The 20,741-nt window shown below is 43.2% G+C and overlaps 3 protein-coding genes across 5 annotated transcripts; 2 read left to right on the top strand and 1 right to left on the bottom strand.

The window, feature by feature from the left end:
- Window positions 1-2,551: 2,551 nt before the first annotated feature.
- LOC109893854 (transmembrane protein 134) lies at window positions 2,552-5,676 on the top strand. 2 transcript variants are annotated; one of them, XM_020487056.2, is made up of 8 exons: window positions 2,552-2,739; window positions 3,469-3,734; window positions 3,833-3,900; window positions 4,037-4,123; window positions 4,284-4,360; window positions 4,797-4,841; window positions 4,965-5,018; window positions 5,328-5,676. In XM_020487056.2, exons 2-8 carry the CDS (start codon window positions 3,522-3,524, stop codon window positions 5,408-5,410), a joined length of 627 nt encoding a protein of 208 aa, XP_020342645.1. In that variant the 5' UTR covers window positions 2,552-2,739; window positions 3,469-3,521; the 3' UTR covers window positions 5,411-5,676. The 2 variants fall into 2 exon arrangements, with proteins under 2 accessions (XP_020342645.1, XP_031684341.1); XM_031828481.1 differs by lacking the exon at window positions 2,552-2,739 and adding an exon at window positions 2,974-3,056.
- Window positions 5,677-6,927: 1,251 nt separating this feature from the next.
- Window positions 6,928-12,429, top strand: LOC109894178 (AH receptor-interacting protein-like). 2 transcript variants are annotated; one of them, XM_020487450.2, is made up of 7 exons: window positions 6,928-7,078; window positions 8,745-8,927; window positions 9,173-9,361; window positions 9,810-9,986; window positions 10,211-10,298; window positions 10,640-10,872; window positions 11,228-12,429. In XM_020487450.2, exons 1-7 carry the CDS (start codon window positions 6,980-6,982, stop codon window positions 11,231-11,233), a joined length of 975 nt encoding a protein of 324 aa, XP_020343039.1. In that variant the 5' UTR covers window positions 6,928-6,979; the 3' UTR covers window positions 11,234-12,429. The 2 variants fall into 2 exon arrangements, with proteins under 2 accessions (XP_020343039.1, XP_020343038.1); XM_020487449.2 differs by having other exon boundaries at window positions 6,930-7,078; window positions 10,211-10,352.
- LOC109894179 (cyclin-dependent kinase 2-associated protein 2-like) lies at window positions 12,340-20,358 on the bottom strand. The gene is made up of 5 exons (XM_020487451.2): window positions 20,202-20,358; window positions 19,249-19,406; window positions 18,555-18,640; window positions 16,334-16,454; window positions 12,340-15,266 (listed from the first exon to the last, which is right to left on the bottom strand). The coding sequence occupies exons 2-5, from the start codon at window positions 19,301-19,303 to the stop codon at window positions 15,199-15,201; spliced, it is 330 nt and encodes a 109-aa protein (XP_020343040.1). The 5' UTR covers window positions 19,304-19,406; window positions 20,202-20,358; the 3' UTR covers window positions 12,340-15,198.
- Window positions 20,359-20,741: the final 383 nt, after the last annotated feature.

Here is a 20,741-nt window from a genome sequence, read left to right as displayed (position 1 = left end):
TCTCCTTTGCCAAGATAATCCATCTACCTGACAGGTGTGGCATATCTAGAAGCTGATTAAACAGCATAATCATTGCGCAGGTGCACCTTGTGCTGGGAACAATAAAAGGATACTCTAGAATGTGCAGTTTTGTCACACAACACAATGCCAAAGATGTCTCAAGTTTTGAGGGAGTGTGTAACTGGCATTCTGACTGCAGGAATGTCCACCAGAGCTGTTAGGGAATATATGAGCAGGCATAAGCTACAGACAACTAATACAACTGCATGATACGAGATCCTGAGGCCCATTGTCGTGCCATTCATCTGCCGCCATCACCTGATGTTTCAGCATGATAATGCATAGCCCCATGTCGCAAGGATCTGTACACTATTCCTGGAAGCTGAAAATTAAATGTATAGATTAACTAGCTAGTTCTTCCATGGCCTGCATATTCATGTCACCCGTTGAGTATGTGTGGGATGCTCTGGATAGACACGTACAACAGTGTGTTCCCGCCAACATGCAGAAACTTCGCACAGCCATTGAAGACGAGTGGAACAACATTCCACAGGCCACAATCAACAGCCTGATCAACTCTATGCAAAGGAGATGCATGAGGCCACACCAGATACTGATCCATGCCCCTACCTTTTTTTAGGGTATCGGTGACAAGCTCTTAACCAACAATGCAGTTTTAAGAAAATACCTGGAAAAAAAGTTAAAGATACGTAAGAATAACAAATAATTAAAGAGCAGCAGTAAATAACAATAGCGGGGCTATATACAGGGGGTACCAGTACAGAGTCAATGGGCACCGACTTTGAGGTAATTATGTACATGTAGGTAGAGTTATTAAAGTGACTATGCAAAGATAATAACAGTGAGTAGCAGCAGCGGGGGGGAGGGGCAATGCAAATGTCTGGTTAGCCATTTGATTAGCTGATTAAGAGTCTTATGGCTTGGGGGTAGAAGCTGTTAAGAAGCTTAATGGACTTGGCGCTCTGTTACCACTTGCCTTGCAGTAGCAGAGGGAACAGTCTGGGGTGGCTGGAGTCTTTGACAATTTTTAGGGCCTTCCTCTGACACCGCCTGGTATAGAGGTCCGAACAGGAAGCTTGACCCCGGTGATGTACTGGGCCGTATGCACTACCCTCTGTAGTGCCTTGCGGTAGGAGGACGAGCAGTTGACATACCAGACAGTGATGCAACCCATCAGGATGTTCTTGATGATGCAGCTGTAGAACCGTTTGAGGATCTGAGATCCCATGCCAAATCTTTTCAGTCTCCTGAGGGGGAATAGGTTTTGTCTGGCCGTGGCCGTGCAGTCTTGAGTGAAAAGGGAGTACAGGAGGGGACTGAGCACGCACCCCTGAGGGGGCCCCGTGTTGAGGATTAGCGTGGTGGGTGTGTTGTTACCTACTTTTACCACCTGGAGGCGGCCCGTCAGGAAGTCCAGGATCCATTTGCAGACGGAGGTGTTTAGTCCCAGGGTCCTTAACTTAGTGATGAGCTTTGAGGGCACTATGGTGTTGAACGCTGAGCTGTAGTCAATGAATAGCGTTCTCACATAGGTGTTCCTTTTGTCCAGGTGGGAAAGGGCAATGTGGAGTGCAATAGAGATTGCATCATCTAGAGATTGCATCATCATGTGTTGGTGCGGTATGCAAATTGGAGTGGGTCTAGTGTTTCTGGGATAATGGTGTTGATGTGAGCCATGACCAGCCTTTCAAAGCGTTCACGGCTACAGATGTGAGTGCTTCGGGTCGGTAGTCATTTAGCCAGCTTACCTTAGTGTTCTTGGGCACAGGGACTATGGTGGTCTGCTTGAAACATGTTGGTATTACAGACTCGGACAGGGAGAAGTTGAAAATGTCAGTGAAGACCCATGCCAGTTGGTCAGCGCATGCTTGGAGTAAACATCCTGGTAATCTGTCTGGCCCAGGGGCCTTGTGAATGTTGACCTGTTTAAAGTTCTACTCACATTGGCTGCGGAGAGCGTGATTACACAGTCATCCGGAACAGCTGATGCTCTCATGCATGTTTCAGTGTTACTTGCCTCGAGCATAGAAGTAATTTAGCTTGTCTGGTAGGCTCGTGTCACTGGGCAGCTCTTGGCAGTTCTTCCCTTTGTAGTCTGTAATAGTGTGCATGCCCTGCCACATCCGACGAGCGTCGGAGCAGGTGTAGTACAATTCGATCTTAGGGCAAAATGTATTTATTTAAATTGACTGATTTCCTTATGTGAACTGTAACTGTAAATCTTTGAAATTATTGCATGTTGCATTTATATTTCTGTTCAGTATAGTTTATCTTTGTATTTTTTAATAGTTATGTGTATTCATCTTGATTAACATTGATAAGGTCAACTTTTTACAAATATGCATCAATATAATATTTCTGTGTGCCGCTTGTTGTTATGCTATAAACATAACATGAACGAATGAAAATGAACATTCGTGTTATTTTATGGATAATACTTTGTTTTGCCTTATTTAGTACATGATAAATCGAGATTGCAAGGCAGCGATCGATTAGTAGAGCCTTTTCATTTGGGCGTATTAGAATCCGAATACGTTTCACTCAGTCATGTCCAATCGGAAACCGGATGCATAAGGAAAGTCTAAAGTTTTGGGAAGCTTTTGCAGTCAGTATTGATTAGTATGACATATTACAAACAAAGGCTTACAGCAAATAATGTAATTATGTGAACATGCACATGGAAACGTGAAATTGAACTCAAATCGCCTGAAAAAGAGAGTAAGTTTATTCCTTATATAATTGACTTGCCGTTAGCGGAGCAGTGCAACCAAACCATGTAGACATAACAGCTAAAGTAGCTATTTAAAAGTTGATTTTAAATGTTTCCAATAATTATCTCATAAAGAGCTTCAGATAATAATGTACGTTAACGACGTAAACGCATTTGTGTTTATTAGTTAGCAACGTTCTTTGTTTATGTTGTTTCTACCACTTAGCTAACGTGTTTCAACCGGATAACGTTACAAGTAACGTTACAAGTAACGTTATGCAGCTTAATGTCCTTCTCTACGAAAGACGCGTTTGCAAGTCGCAGGGTGAGAGGGTACAGTGGAGATGGAGTTGTAAACAATTTGGTTTATCAAAGATTTTCGCAAGATCTGTTTCATTCAGATGAATGTTACAACTACGAAAGGAAAAAAAATCTAAGAAATATCTTTGCCGAATTTTCTTTGTTGGAAAACGACATGCAGCCTAAGCTTCAATGTGGTTAATCATTAACCCAAAGGCTGGCTGTATGATATCGATTTCACACATGTCGAACTGCTAACACAAGACGAGTCCACTTAACTATTAGCTTAACTATAGCCCACTTAACTATAGCTATTAGTTTAGCCTAGTTCAGAGCCCTATGTTGACATCCACATATATGGCCCTTGGATAGAAAATCTGCTTTTGTACATTTGATTTTATTTCCATTGTTTGCTAAATTTCCCCCTCAACCCACAGTGTATATCAACCAAAGCAGCGGCAAGGTGTGAGAGTATTGGAAAACACCAGCTATGGAAACGAAGTTCAGCATCGATGACGCGTTTGTGCTGGAGGGAGAGGATGAAGGGGTGTCTGATGGAGACAAGGAAGGATGGAAGGGCAGAGAGAAAGACAGAGAGGGGGGAGAGATGACGTTCGGTACCCTCTCCTTTGCCAAACCCCAGACTCACTCGCCCTCCGCTGTGGCTGGCTCCCCCGACCACAGCAGCAGTCTGAAGTACCAGGTGATGCCCCATCATACACACATACATAGAAGTGATATCAGGGAGTGATGTTGTGTGGTGGTGACCTAACATTTTTCTCTTTCTCTCTGCTCGCACAGAATCTGGAAAATGAAGATGTCTTGGGCAGCAGTGGCAATTCCTCTTTCAATAACTTCTTCAAAATCAGGTTGGTCTTCATTGGCGTGTTGTGATTGCATCTGGCATTACCTAGATGAGAATGGCACCCTCAAATGTAAATGTGTGTTCCTTATTTTCTATGATATCAATAAAGATGTTCAACTTTCAATGTTTTTCCCCCTCAGTGATCCTGCGACTCTGTCTTACTGCAGCTCCCAGTGGTCGTTCAGCACTTTGAGTTCTGTCACCCAGCTCTCTGCACACTGCTGCGGGTAATTGACTACGCACACAAACACACACACACACAAATAGTCATTCACAAGAATGCATTACACTGAACCATGCCCACAATATTACATAAGATCAAGGATGTTTTCACACACACTCCCAAACACCCACAATGACTGACGAAAACCCTGATGTTTTTCTCAGGTGGACGTCTCACCCTCTGGTAAAGAAGAACCGAAGAGTGGTCCTCTCCTCATTCCTTCTCCTCGTCACTGGAGTTGGTAAGTCACACCATCTCTGCTGAAAGAAAAAAACATCTCCCGTGATTCTCTTCCAACAGTGTTTTTCACCAATCCATTCCTGGGGGAACGCGCAAGTAGTAATTTTTGTACCAGCCTGGCACTAACACACTTGATTCAACTAACCGAAGGCTTGCTGATACATTGAATCCTGTGTGTTATTACTAGGCTAGGGGAAAAAAATGTGCACACAGCCCAGGAATGGGTTGGGAAACACTGCAGTCTAACATTTACTTTGTGTACGGCGGTTTATATTTTATAGACATGTCTTGTTTTTTACCACCCATTGTCAGCCATTGTAATGTATTCATGGCACTGAACTTTGTCTCGGAATAATTCCTCTTGTGTTCTCATATCTATTGTTAGTTATCTTGAGATATTGCCTTTTCATTAAATGTCCATGTTTTCTTTCTCTCAGCTCTCATTTTCACTGGTGTCGTAATACAATTGAATCCGGATGCAGGTAAGAAAGAGATTCAGTGAATGTGGGGTGTGTTGTCACATATCAGTGAAGATGTCTGTATTCTTGGTTGTTGGTAGTCTTTTACTGTGGGCTTTGACATGGTATCTTTGATGTTTCCCACAGGTGTCTCAAGTGCCATTTTCTTCATCCCTGGATTTCTTCTCTTCATTCCTGGGGGTATATAGTGCTCTTTACCTTGACTTGGTTGTATTGTCAATGTATTTCATGTTTCACATGTCTTTCAGCCTTTTCTCCTGTCTTTTTAATCATAACGTCTGGACAGTGCATGTGGGTGGGAATGTGAACTTAAACAATCCTGTAATGGTCTGTAGAGGTCCCTAATGTTGATACAAGTAATCTGCAGATTAAATACACACAGGCATTATAAAATCTTCACAGTTTACATGCGTATTACTATGGCTTCATATGTTTACTACAGAAATGATTAAAACAGTGTGGTAATTGTTTTCTCTCCTTTTCCCTCAGTGTACCATGTGATTTACATCAGTTGTGCGGTTCGGGGAAGACGAGGCTTCAAGTTCTTCTACTTGCCCTATTTTGAAAAATGACCCATTGCACTACACCTTTTTTTTGTCCAATTTTGAGATTGTACTTTTTTCAATTATGTTTTTTCTTATTATGTAAAACCTTTTTACCCTGTCTTTATACTGACCACTACTACAAACTCAACCACTTCGTGCCTCGATAAGCTTCTTGCACATCCTGTATGGAAGAGAAGGAGTCTGATTTGCCCTGCCGGTGTTTGTCATGTCTCGTGAGTAAATAGTGACTGTGAAACTACAATAAACCTGTTTTTTGTATATTACTTTTAAAAGGTCTCCATGAGTCAGTGTTTGCTAGTAGCGCTGGTGTTGGAATAATGCAAACTGCATGGGAATTTTAGGGCAGCTGTGATGCGGTCGGTGCCGAAAGTATTAGGTATTTCTCTCAGATGTGTTTGGTGGGGCCACATCCCCAAGATGTTAATGACTGGCATGATGAGTGTTTTCACTTGTGTATAGATCATCACATCTGAGTGAGAGAGTATCCTATATGCAGTGTTTTGGCTACTTTTGGAACAATAAGCATTTTAAAAGCATAATGTTGGTGGGTAGGGAAAACTTAACCACATCAATGTTAGAGTAGAGTGGAGAAAAATTATCAATGGACAATCACATTTTCATGATTGTGGACTTCAGGAAACAGCAGAGGGAGCACCCCCCCATCCACATCGATGGGACAGCAATGGAGAAGATGGAAAGTTTTTATTTCCTCTGTGTACATATCACTGACAAATTGAAATGGTCCATCCACACAGACAGTGTGGTGAAGGCGCAACAGCTTGTCACCTAAAACCCTTACAGACCTTTAGATGCACAAATGAGAGCATCCTGTCGGGCTGTATCACCGCCAGGTATGGCAACTGCACCGCCCACAACCACAGGGCGGTGCGGTCTGCACAACGCATCACTGAGGTTAAACTACCTGCCCTCTAGGACACCTATAGCATCCGATGTTACAGGAAGGACGGAAATATCAAGGACAACAACCACCCGAGCCACAGCCTGTTCACCCCACTACCATCCAGAAGGCGAGATCAGTACAGGTGCATCAAAGCTGAGACCGAGAGACAAAAAAACAGCTTCTATCTCAAGGTCTCAGACTGTTAAACAGCCATCACTAGCGCAGTGAGGCTGCTGCCTCCATACAGACTTGTAATCACTGGCCACTTTAATCAATGGAACACTGGTCACTTTAATAATGCCACTTTAATAATGTTTACATGTCGTGCATTACTCGTCTCATGTATATACTGTATTCTATACTATCTATTGCATCTTAGCCTATGCCGCTCTGACATTGCTCATCCGTATATTTATATATTCTTATTCCATTCTTCAGATATTTGTGGTGGAATTGTTAGATATTGCTGCACTGTCGGGAACTAGAGGCACAAGCATTTCGCTATACCCGCAATAACATCTGCTTGCAAACCTTGTGTATGTGACCTATACAATTTGATTTGATTCAACTGGTAGAGGGTCCCAAGGCGTCAGCAGTGACGTCAATCGATGTGTCGATTTCTCGCGAGCTCTCCCGAAGATGGGCAGTCGGCTTGACACTCGGGGGAAACAAGGATGGAGGAACTGGCTATCAAGCTACTCGCAGAAGGCATTCAGAAGAAAGTGGTCAGTCCAGGCAAAGGCGAGCTTTCAACGTTTCCTGATGGGACCAAGGTGAGTTATAAAATAGTGAATTTAATCCACGTTCAAAGGGTAGTTTTGTATGTGTAGTGCTGGCTAAACGGATTAGCATTATTCGCTAGCTAGCTGCTAACATTAGCATGGAGCGAAATTATCGAGGTTTGACATGTTCTGTGGTGATATATACTTTACCTTATTTTAGTTCAACTATAACTCGGTCTACCAGAATTTCTGTAAATAACAATTATCAGCCAACAAGTAATTATTGTAGGTTTTTTGGTGGTACTGTAAGAGGGCGGTGCTTTTACAGGATGGACAAGTCTTCATTGATTTTCGTCTCTCTTATTGGTCGGTGGGGATGTCCGTCAACTTGTAAACATTACTACTACGTTTTAATTGGATAGTCGGCAAGATCGACCGTATTGTTGGATAATCAGTGTGAATTTGTGCCTCTGCCTGTTGATAAAAAAATCTCGAATTTCGTTTGATATGGGGTCTTTTAATATGTGGAACACATGCATTTTAAACCTTTTACACGCTCACGCTATCAGCATTTATTGTCCAACTTTTGTATATAATAATGTTCAGCCTGCTGGAAAGTGATTAAGTAGAAACTACACCTTTTACTGTTCCTAAATAGAACAAACTCTGTTTCATCAATACAATGTATGTCATGTACACTGAACAAAAATATAAACGCAACATGCAAAAATGTTAAAGATTTGACTGAGTTTCAGTTCATATAAGGAAATCCAGTCAATTTAAATAAATACATTCGGGACAAATGTATGAATCTCAAATGACTGGGAATACAGATATCCATATGTTGGTCACAGATGCCTTAAAAAAAAAACTAGGGTTGTAGATCAGAAAAGCATTCCGTATCTGGTGTGATCACCATTTGCCTCATGCAGTGCGACACGCCACCTTCGCATAGTGTTGATCAGGCTGTTGATTGTGGAATATTGTCCCACTCCTCTTCAATGGCTGTGCGAAATTGCTGGATATTGGCGGGAACTGGAACACACTATCATACACGTCGATCCAGAGCATCCCAAACATGCTCAATGAGTGAAATGTCTGAGTATGCAGGCCATGGAAGAACTGGGACATTTTCAGCTTCTATGAATAGTTTGCAGATCCTTGCGACATGGGGCTGTGCATTATCATGCTGAAACATGAGGTGATGGCGGCAGATGAATGGCACAACAATGTGGGCATCATGATCTTGTCACAGTATCTCTGTGTGTTCAAATTGCCATCGATAAAATGCAATTGTATTTGATGTCCGTAGCATAACCCCACCGCTGCCATGGCCCACTCTGTTCATAACGTTGGCATCAGCAAACTGCTCGCCCACACAACGTAAGACACGCTTTCTGCCATCTGCCCAGTACTGTTGAAACCGGGATTCATCCGGGAAGAGCACACTTCTCAAGCGTACCAGTGGCCATCTAAGGTGAGCATTTTCCCACTGAAGTCTGTTACGAAGCCTAACTGCAGTCCGGTCAAACCTTGTGCGTATGGAACATTTCTGCGATCTTTTTATTTCAGCTCATGAAACATGGGACCAACACTTTACATGTTGCGTTTATATTTTTGTTCAGTGTATTACATGATTTATTCACTTGTGTAATACCAGTTCTCTATTCAAAAAACACTCCACCCCCCCCCCCCCCCCCACACAATTTTCCAACAGGTGATATTCCACTACCGCTCCAGCCTGTGTGATGGCACGGTGCTGGATGACTCCAGGACCATGGGGGGCCGGAGCAAGCCCATGGAACTCATCTTGGGAAAGAAGTTCAAGCTGGCCGTGTGGGAGCGAGTCATTGCCACCATGAGGGAGGAAGAAGTGGCAGATTTCACATGTGACGTCAAGGTGGGTCGCCCAACTTAACATGGTTGATGTGGATGGATTAGAGATCGTTACTTTTGTGCACACACCCACAGACATACAATTGGTGGCAAAAACATAGATTATGGAATTTGACTGGGTTTGTCAATATGTTTTGTTAGTTTCCCTTCAGAGAATTGTATTAATTGTACTTTAAAATCCACCAGTCCCTCAATTTGTCCCAGTGAATAATGTAACCATCCTCTTTCCTTCTCCCTCTTTCCCTACAGCACACAGCCCTGTACCCGCTGGTGTCCCAGTCCCTGAGGAACATCAGTGCAGGGAAGGACCCCCTGGAGGGCCAGAGACACTGCTGTGGCATCGCTCAAATCCACTCACACCACTCCCTGGGCCACTGTGACCTGGACCAGCTCCAGGCCAACCCTCAGCCCCTGGTCTTCACCCTGGAGCTCATGGAGGTGAGGGGGGGGCTTATTTATTCTCCATTAGGGGTTCAAGCACCCTGTGCGGAGTCTGGCTCCTCAAGTTTTTCCATCCAGGGAATTTTTCTTGCTACTGCTTATTTCTTAGCGCCCCAAGCACTCATGGTGCTTTGCTCTAAATAAAATCGACATCTGTCTCGCCTAGATGGTTATATGAACTCTGAACTTCTACCACGACATCAAAGAGGAGGATGGCACCCTTCCTTTCAAAGTGTATGTCCTCAAGAGTTTTTCCCTTTGCCACTGCTTGCTCTTTGGGGGTCTAGGCCTGCTTACAGTAAAAGCACTTTGACAACTGGTTCTGTTAAAAGCACTTCATCAAAATGTTTTCTAACCCTTTTATCACCCAAGCAGCACTCATGCCACTGTCATTTCACTGCGTAAATTCATTTTGATTTAATAATATGATTGACGCCTCTCCCAGGTTTTGACGCCCGGCTCGTTCAGACTGGACATCTGGGCGATGACGGACGAGGAGAAGCTGGAGGTGGTGCCTCAGATCCACGTGGAAGGTAACGCCCTGTACAAGAAGGGCAACGTGAAGGAGGCGGCCGAGAAGTACCACAATGCCATCGCCTGTCTAAAGAATCTGCAGATGAAGGTAAAGATTTATGACTTCAAACCTAGTCCTGGGGACTTGCTTTAATTGGCATTTAATAGGGTAACATTTAGAGCACTGCGGACAAATACTTTTCATTTAGTTAACTAGCCATTCTGCGCATCAAATGAGATCTATGCATTCCCTGTCTATAGAACGTCTTAACCCTACTAAATAAGTGGCTAGTCTTCTAACTCCTCCCCATCCTTGGCCCCTCCTCCAATCAGGAGCGTCCGGGCGATGAGGGCTGGATCAAGCTGGACCTCATGATCACGCCCCTGATGCTGAACTACTGCCAGTGTCAGCTGGTCCAGGGTCAGTATTACGAGGTGCTGGACCACTGCTCCTCCATCATCTCCAAATACGAGGGTGATTAACAAACTTCTGAATACATTCAGGTGTAGCCCTGCCCTAGGATCAAGTGAATATGCTGAATTCACATAATAGGCTATGCTCTGAAAGCAAATGTGTAATTTGTCATTACTTAAGACAATCCCTTTAAAAAAATAAACATTTGTTACTTTTGCTGTTCTGTTTTGTCTACAGCAGGCCTGTTGCAAGTGAATGACAAGTCCTTTTGAATTTTTATTGCTTACTACCAGCTGCTCACACCAGCCTCTTTCCCATTGACACACTCTTACCTCTCACCCCCGCAGACAACATGAAGGCCTACTTCAAGCGGGCCAAGGCCCACGCGGCAGTGTGGAACGAGACGGAGGCGCGGGCGGATTTTGCCAAGGTGGTGGAGCTGGACCCGTCGCTGGGGCTCTCGGTGGCTAAGGAGCTGAGGGCCATGGAGGAGAGGATCCGCTCCAAGGAGAAGGAGGAGAAGGGCCGCTACAAGAGTCTGTTCAGCTACGACAGCAACGCCCTGGCCACCGCTACCACGGTGAGTAGCAGAGTACCTTCTAGAAGTTTCTTCAAATCTGGGCCCATATTAAAACAGCATCTTAGAGTAGCAGTGCTTATCTAGGATCAGGTCCCCCCCCCCCCCCCTAAAATAAAAAAGGCCAAATTAATCTATATCAGCAATCCTACATGAATGCTATGAGTGTTTTCCCCAAATCTAGGATCAAATTACCTGGTGTAAAGAAAATGTTTAGTTTATTTTACTAGTGAAATGAATGATCATGTGTCTTTACACTAATTGTCTTTTTAAATTGGCAGTATTACCCCTTAGTGTTGAATTACTAATTAGGTAATGTTATTTTTGAATGTCTAAAACTGTTATGCACTCCTTTTAGGGCTGAATTAAGAAGACCATTATTCTTGTTATAAAGAAGAGGAAGAACAGTTGTGGACACAGACACGTTTAGTTTTATCCACACACCAAAGCCATATTCACTTTCCCCATGAAACATCACTTTCGCGGTGCACATGGCACATTCTCTTTCTAGATTCACTTTTATCTTTTATAGAACGACATTACACACATCTACCCTCAACAGACCTTCAAAGTTCAGCTTTCCCCTACCGCAAACACTACGCAAACAGCCAGTTACATCACACACACATGCTGCAAAAGTACAGGAATACGCAGGAGATCCTCCACTTCTGGCAGTATGACTGGGACATCAACTTCGGAGACAATCAACAGATATATATTTATGGACACTAGAGCAGTCTCCACCATTTCCCTCTTGTTCACCCCTTATTTAACCCTATTAATGTTCAATATGACTATTCAAGTTAATTACTCTTATCTTCACTTGTATCTATGTTATTATTACTGTATTACATTTCATTTGCTAATTTGTCTTTGTGGTCCTGTATATTTTAAGCTAGAACATTTGTAATGGACACTCTTGCCCTCAACTCAAACACCACCCCACTTGCCTTTTGGTCAGTCGAACAGAGCTAATGATTTGCCAAGTCATTGGCTTCAGTGAGTGTAGTTTAGGATAGTGACAATCATTTTGGCCCCTAGCTCCTTCCCGGTCTGTGTTCAACAAACTGAAAGGACTGGATAGGGGAAGGCAATATGGTGAAGGCTCCACTTTAGTCTATTGGAGGCCTGGAAGGAGTAGTCACTGAAGGGCTGGAGATGGTAATGGAACTGGGGCGATGACTCACTGGCAAGCATCAAGTAAAAGGTCAAGATAGCCTTTTTTTTGTTGTAGAGTTCATTTTCATAGGTTTGCACATCAAATGACTGACGTCTCATACCAGCATTTAGCTCATTTGTCCCTTGTATTTTGTGGATTTTATCTAAAGGGTCAACATGACTTGACTCAAGTGTCAGTTGTATGAAATGGGTGTCATCTGGCCTGGTTAAAAAGCAGAGTAAACACTACACTCAACATTGATTTCATTGGTAAGCAGTGTTCAATCTGGTTTAACCAGGCTACTTATTATGCTTTCTATAAAATGTCTACGACGGGACAGCGAATGCTTTTTGCTGCCATGTTATGACTGAGAAGCCAAATAAAGAGAACTCTTACTGGTGTGTTTTCGTTTGCTTATGAGCACACTCACCCACACTTACTTAGGCCTCATTGTGCAAAGCGTTCACCAAATCTCCACACAGGGCTTATAGAAAGTCCACACTCCCTTTTAAAATGATCACCTTTTGTTGCCTTGTAGCCTGGAATGTAAATGCATTAAAACAATTATTGGTCTTTGCATTCTACCCAACAACTTCCAAGTGAAAAAAGTAATTTAAAAAAATTCTAAACTGAAATAGCTTGGTTGGATAGCAATCCTAAATTAGCTCCAGTGTAACCAATCACCTTAAGACACACCAAGCTAATTGGCCTCCACCTGTGTTAAATTGTAGTGATTCACAGGATTTCAGGATACATTTAGCAGTTCCTGTAGGTTCCCTCTGCTGGGTAGTGAATTGCAAAGCAAACGCTCAACCATGACCTTTCAAAAGAACCCCGGGCCAGATCAGAGGATGAGTATAAAAAGATTTCAAAGGCCTTGAATATCCCTTGGAGCACGGTCAAGACGAAGTGAAAGGTGTATAGCACCACCTAGACTGCCCTCCAATCTGGATGACTGAGCAGGGGCTACCAAGAGTCTGATGGCAACTTTGAAAGAGCAGCAGACTTACGGCCAAGACTGGTCAGTGTGCTTGTGATTTACTCAAGCCTTCCACAAATATGTGATATAGGGTGGCAAGGAAGCCCACCATGAATCGGTTTAAGTATGCAAAAAACACTCAGGAGATTCTGTAGCAAAAGGTTGTGTGGTCTGATTAAAAAAATTACATTTTTTGGCCGAAATGCCAAGTGTTACATTTTGCGCAGCATCATGTTATGGGGATATTTCTCATCGCCAGGGACTTATCAGGATAGAATAGAAAATGAAGGGAAACTATGTGCAGAAAAGTCCTTGAGGAAAACCAGCTGAAACTGGGACGGAAGTTCACCTTTCAGCATGACAACGACCTGAAGCCCATAGCCAAAGCTACTGTGGAGTGGCTAAGGAATAACAAGGTAAAGTCCTCAACTGGCCCAGTCAGAGCCCCGACCAAAATCCAATCTAAAATTTGTGGCATAACTTGAAGATTTCTGTCCATGAACAGTTAAGAATGGTCAAACCTAGGTGTGCGAAGTTGGTAGAGACCTATACCAACAGACTTACGGCTTTAACTGCTGCCAAATATGCTTCACCAAGTATTAACTTGGGTGGAGACTTATTTTTCTTCACCCAAAAATGTTCCTGAAATGTGGAGTATGTTGTGTAGATAAGTGGAAGAAAATCCTTATTTAAATGAAAAACTGAGGCACTGACAACCAAATGTAAAAAGTTCAAGGGTGTGTAGACTTTCTATAGGCACTACATCACAGAAGGCTACTGAGGGGAGGACAGCTGATAAATGGCTGGAACAGAAAAAACTAAATGAAAATCAAACGCATGGAAATCATGTTTGATACTATCCCAGACATTACCTCCCCAATTAAGGTGCCACCAACCTCCTGTGCACTAGATACAAATGAAAAACACTCGCTTTTTTAATTGGAAAACTTTTCTAACTTTTAATTTCATTCAATTCAAGTACAGAACTGCAAAAATTGGGTTTACAAAATTGCCATACTAACAAAACTGATTTCAGGTGTGTAGGGAGGAGGTAATAGTTAATTGGGTGGAGGATGAAGGGCAAGGAAAGCTTGACTGTATGTGGCAGATAGAGGGTGCCATGACAGCAGAAAACGTGTGTAGGGTGGAAGCATGTGGAACAGAGAACGGGATATTTTCAAGATGCTGTTAAGCCTTGTTCACATCAAATACATTTTCTTTTGCATATCTGATTCAAATGTTATTTTTCCTGCAGTCTGAACAGCCAAAAAACACATGGAATAGGATGACTTCAAACCACCGTGGTGTGGCTAGAATATGTGGTAACTAACTAGCTTGTTGTTTACAAACAAATTAGTGAATGTGCTAGAAGGATAAACAGCTACCTCGTTAGTTGACTGCTGTGGCTAGCCAAACAATACTTGTTTTGAAAATTGGATTGCCTTATCCTTTGGCGGCTTTAAAAGTGTTTTTTTCACTGATTTTGAACATTCAAAGCAAACTGGGGAACATCCATTGCAGGCATTAGCTTGCCACATAACTTCTGAGTGATAGGAAGAAGGAACGCACACATTCGTCATTACTATGACAAGTAGCATGTAGCCATGTCAACGAATGACTGCCGTCTGAACACACACAAATCCAAATTTGGTCACTTGCCGTTTGGACAGTGAATGAATCCAAAACGGATTTGAAAAACAAAGCTGATTTGAGCATTAAGGCCTGCAGTGCGAACAAGGCTTAAGTGTTGCTTACTGTAAAACAATGTGGAATTAAACCTTTGGATGTAGAGTGGTGTCAGTATAGCAGCTAAGAGAGAAAGTCAGAGTATCAACCTCATTTCATTGTGTCATAGTTTTCAAAAATCTATCAAATATTTTACAGCACTATCCCCTCGCCCCCACTGAACAGGACAACCAAAATGAGAAAATATCTACCAGCCCCTCGTGATGCCTATGAAACTGAAATAAGCTACAGAATGTTCTGAGAGCGAACTGTCCTACAACTGCAAAATGTGTTACACATTCTGAACACACCCCATAGGCGGTGTGAGAAACTATATGGGAAAAAAGGTTACAGGTTCAGTGGAGCAATAGAGACAAAAATTCAGGATAACAAAGACGGGACACATAGATGAGGCCTATACAAAGACAAGGGAGGGGGGGGGGGGGTGGAGGGATTCTGCAAAGGGTTATGTGCGAGCGCTCCTCTCTGTCTCCGCCAGACACTCCCTGACCAGCGCCCTCGCGTGAATGATACCTAGAAGACAGATGAACAACATCACAAGTTGGGATTTAGAACTTTTACTTCATGTGTGGAGAAAAATACTGTGTCCTCATTGAACCTTAATGTGAATTGAAATCCATGTATTTCCAAGTAAACTCATATGGAGTAAGTAGGCCTATGGGATGGGATCCTTGGGACTCGAACTCTGTCACCCCATTGAAGTTGAAATGTGTTAAGGTTAGGGTAGGGACATCCCAAGGATCCCAGATAACCATGTGAGTCGAGAGCCAAAGGGCCGTGGTGTGAGAATAATGGGTGAAATGTTTGTTTGGTTCATTGAAAAGTATTTATGGCAGTATTAATGAGAGATTAATGAGAGAATTAATGAGAGTATTAATGAGAGAAACATTTTCCTTGGGATTACTAGCCTTGGAATAGGGATTTCGGGACTGACCGTCTCACATACTGAAGAACTAGGACTACATTTAATCACCAAGTACTAGTTTTGTGCGTCCTGCATTTGGGCAATTCCACAGTAATGTAATTATGACGAGACTGCGATTTTTCACTTTAAAAATGTATGCCAAACAAAGACCACTGATTTCAAAGTTTAACAATTTTGGTATCCTTTTTTAAAGTGAAATCCATTTCTCATTTTGCGCATAGCATAATATTATTTGAACTGAGCCTAATTTAGGCATCTTTGGATTTAAATGGACAATGTCTGATTGGACTGGCTATTTGGTGGATTTAAACTTTTTGATGATTGATTGACTGGATGACTGAGCTCGGTGATGGTTTTATTGAATGCCCGAAAGCCTTAACATATAAAATGTGGCTTTTATTATGATCTATTTTTGCTGCTGCCATGCAATGTTGATCATTGCTTTCATCCACTGCCTTATGTTCATTTCTTGTTGCTGTGTTTATGCATATAATATTCAAGTGCTTACTGCCTGCTTGCTGGGTATGTGCAGCGTGGTTCGGGAAAAGGAAAGTAAGCTCTATGGAGTACTGATAAACACCCTGTCAATACAACCACAACCTTTGCTCCAAGCTTTGTGGATATTTGTGGCGTTTAGCTGATCGGGCTGCAGTACCTCTCTTTAGCCTCTCCATGGCGCTCTTGCTCCCGGCGTAGGTGGGGCGGATCTCGCGACTCATCTCCTCGATAACTGACAGCAGCTCGCTGTAGGTTGAGCCCTGAGACACTTTCACTGGCTGCGTGTGTGTGTGTGTGAGAGAGGGGGGATACGAGACAGAGGTCATATGCTGGAAGACAGCAAAAACAACTAGAAATCCCAATTGATCCTGACCAAGATACAGTCCCTTTATATCGTACAGAAGAGTAGCGATACAGGGGGATAATTGCCATGACGAAGTGACAGTTATACAAATAAACACTCGCCAACAAATCTATTTTAATTCAATCGACCAGTAATGATCTGCTTTGTATTTGTTGTTAGTGATACCTGGACCCTATTGATTAGTCACAGCCGTGTATATCCCCCACCCAAGCAGATACCTTGTCGGCCCTGAAAGAACTTCACTGGACTCTATGTAAACTGGAAACCATACATCCCGAGGCTTCATTTATTGGAGCTGGGGATTTTAACAAAGCTAACCTGAGAACGAGACTTTCTAAACTCTATCAGCAAATCGAATGGGCTGCTAGCATTCTGGATCATTGCTACTAAATTTACACGATGCATACAAAGCATACAAAGCAAGTATAGACACAAAGTAGTCGCAATTCAACGGCTCAACCACGAGACGCATGTGGCAGGGTCACGGATTACAAAAAGAAAACCAGCCCCGTCGGGGACATCAACATCTTGCTCCCAGACAAATTAAACAACTTCTTTGCTTGCTTTGAGAACAATACAGTGCCTCTGACACGGCCCGCTACCAAAGCCTGTGGGTTCTCCTCCTCCGTAGCCAACGTGAGTAAAACCCTCGCAAGGCTGCCGGCCCCCCTAGCCGCGTCCTCAGAGCATGCGCAGACCAGCTGGTTTTTAACGGACATATTCAATCAATCCCAGTCTGCTGTGACCACATGCTTCAAGATGGCCACCATTGTTGCTGTTCCCAAGAAAGCTAAGGTAACTAAACGACAATCGCCCCATTGCACTCACTTCTGTCATCACGAAGTGCTTTGAGAGACTAGTCAAGGAGCACATCACCTCCACCCTACCGGACACCATAGACCCACTCCAATTTGCTTATGGCCCCAATAGATCCACTGACGATGCAATCGCCATCACACGGCACACTGCCCTATCCCACCTGGACAAGAGGAATATCTATGGAAGAATGCTGTTCATTGACTACAGCTCAGCATTTAATACCATAGTACCCTCCAAACTCGTCATTAAGCTCGAGACCCTGGGTCTCGAACCCCGCCCTGTGCAACTGGGTCCTGGACTTTTCGACGGGCCGCCCCCAGGTGGTGAAGGTAGGAAACACACACAGACAGCGTGGTGAAGGCACAACAGCACCTCTTCATCCTCAGGAGGCTGAAGAAATTTGGCTTGTCACCTAAAACCCTCAAACTTTTACAGATGCACAATCGAGAGCATCCTGTCGGGCTGTATCACCGCCTGGTACGGCAATTGCACTGCCCTCAACCGCAAGGCTCTCTAGAGGATAGTGAGGTCTGCACAACGCACCACCGGGGGCAAACTACCTGCCCTCCAGGACACCTACAGCATCCGATGTCACAGGCCAAAAAGATCACCGACAACAACCACCTGAGCTACTGCCTGTTCACACTGCTATCATCCAGAACACAATGTCAGTACAGGTGCATCAAAGCTGGGACAGAGACAAAAACAGCTATCTCAAGGCCATCAGACTGTCATCACTAACATATGAGTCTGTATGTTGTCAGCAGCCTCCCTCTCTGGCCACTTTAGTAAATGGACTCAAAGGTATCACTAGTCACTTTAAATAACACCACTTTAATGTTTACATATCATATATTACTCATCTCATATGTATATAATGCTCTATACCATCTACTGCATCTTGCCTATGCCGCACGGCCATCGCTCATCCATATATTTATTTGAACATATCATTATTCATCCCTTACATTTATGTGTATAAGATGGTTGTGAATTTATTAGATATTACTGCATTGTCAGAACTAGAAGCACAAGCATTTCGCTACACTCGCATTAGCATCTGCTAACCATGTGTATGTGACCAATAAAGTTTGATAAAATACCCTGAATAACATAACATATTTAACATGACTCTAAAGTATCATAGGCATTAGTTAAAGCAGTTAGAGATGAGGGTCAGGCTGTTCTGTCCTACCTGAACGAAGCCCATCGACGGCGGGCCGAAATCACTGAACGCTGGTCTGAAGTTGGAGGGGAGTGAGGGGGAGGGCACACTGGAGCCTAGGCAGAGGAAAGACAGAATTCAGACGCACTGAAGCGCCCTATGACTAGTTATCATCTTTAAAATGGAAGGCAGGGGCATAAATGCTGCGTAGCATCGGTGGCGCATTCATTCTGGGGCGGCAGGTAGCCTAGTGGTTAGAGCGTTGGACTAGTAACCGAAAGGTTGCAAGATCGAATCCCCGAGCTGAGGTAAAAATCTGTCGTTCTGCCCCTGAACAAGGCAGTTAACCCACTGTTCCTAGGCCGTCATTGAAAATAAGATTTTGTTCTTAACTGACTTGCCTAGTTAAATAAAGGTCAAATTAAAATAAAATAAATACTTCTCCGGTGAGAGGGATTGTTACATTATGGTTGGTAGTATATGACACTCAGGTTGGTTGCTGATGTGTAGTGTGTTCCCTGGGCAGGTCACAGGAATAGGGCCGCTAGTCTTATCTATTGAATGGAATCCACTGCACTGTGGTAGGGTTGAGTTCAGTAAGATGGGTGAAAACCAAACCAACAATGGGCAGTGTAGAGGGTGCATCTATATAAATTCAATTTCTATACATCCTTGATAGCAATAATAGTGGATACTAAAGAACCAATTGACAGTTGGCAGAAACCTGGCGGGGTGTGGTTGGAGCCGGACGGAGCAGGGGCGATGGGTTTGTAGCTCATCGCGCCGTCACTACGGACCTCCCCGTACGACGGCGCACCGCTTCCGTCCGTCCCGTCGACCCTGTGCTTATACAGCTTTCCTGGTGGGCTGGGCCCCTGAGAGCTAGGAAGAGAAAGTAATGGTGTTATGTTCATCATGTATGACATTCATCAACAACACGGTCAGTCTAGCCTGGTCCAGAATACATTGTGTGCTATGCAAGTCATGTTGAATGTTCTGTATGGCCAATTGGGTTTGGCATGACAATGATTTGAGGTGTTGTTTAACTCGTACAGATTTGGACCAGGCTGTCATGATGTTGTCAGTGGATCACTGACGTTTGCAAATATATGGCTTAACGACCCAGACCTTAGGTTACCTAGCTAGCTAGTAATCGAACAAGCCCAGCTGGTTTCAAACATGTGTCACAACCGTGCCTGTTCTCCACATCGGCTTAGCGGGCAACTTTGCACATTACGTCAGTACCTCATCGGGTCGTAGCCTATCGTTAAACGACTGTACTAACGTTGGATAGGTAGCTAAGCTAACGTTAGCTAACTAGTTACCGAACCAAAGGTCGACAAGATGACATCTCGCTTCAGACAAAGTCCAATTAACAGAAACAAAGCTAGTTAGCGGGTGACCTAATTTGTAATTGCAACGACTTCGGTGATCACTGCGCATTTCATAGCTAGTTAATCTCTACTTAGCAAGAACGCTAGCTGTTTGCTGACTGGTTTGCATTCGGTGTGAAACAGGCTTGCTAGCTAACGTTATCTAGCTAGGTGAATAGCTATAACGTTAGATTGCAGCAAGTAGTTACATAATGCATTTGCGTTCCATGGGTTTAAGTATCTCAGTAGCCATTAAAAACATGTAATAGAAAACAACAGTCAAGGGAATGCTTTCGAAATGTACCTTTCTAGGGGAAGATTTTCAGCCAGGTCGAAAAAGCAGCTTCCTTTCTCCTGCTGAAAAGGGGCGTGGTTATTGATGCAACGTTGACTGAATATTCATAAAGTGATGTGTTGTCATTGGCTAAAAACAAATCAATGGCAGGTGAGCAGAAATCTCTATTTATCAGAGCCTTCCCTTCTATTTATTTGAGGGTTCTGCACTGGTGTGCCTTTTTTAATAATCTCTTTGGTATTCAGAGTTTGAATGTAAGGAAAAAAAAAACATTATTTGATGGGGCACACCTCACTGATTTATTTTCCCTGTGGTTACATGACGTGTGGACATGTCGATCATCATGTCAACATGTAGGTCATCTAAGGTTACTGCCTGAACCGAAACATCAATCACACAATAAACCAAATGTTTTTTATATTATACTATTATACTATTATTATAATCTTTATGTAAAAGATTAGTTCAAATTGAAATTAAAGGTTATCAGTTACCTCTTAATTGAAAAAAAGTTCTGCTTCTTCTATTCCCCAGGTTCTCAAGCTAGGT

This window comes from Oncorhynchus kisutch, linkage group LG7, assembly GCF_002021735.2.
Source record: "Oncorhynchus kisutch isolate 150728-3 linkage group LG7, Okis_V2, whole genome shotgun sequence".
NCBI lineage: Eukaryota > Metazoa > Chordata > Actinopteri > Salmoniformes > Salmonidae > Oncorhynchus > Oncorhynchus kisutch.
The sequence above is the reverse complement of the archived record's forward strand: the minus strand, read 5'-3'. Positions and strand labels throughout refer to the sequence as shown.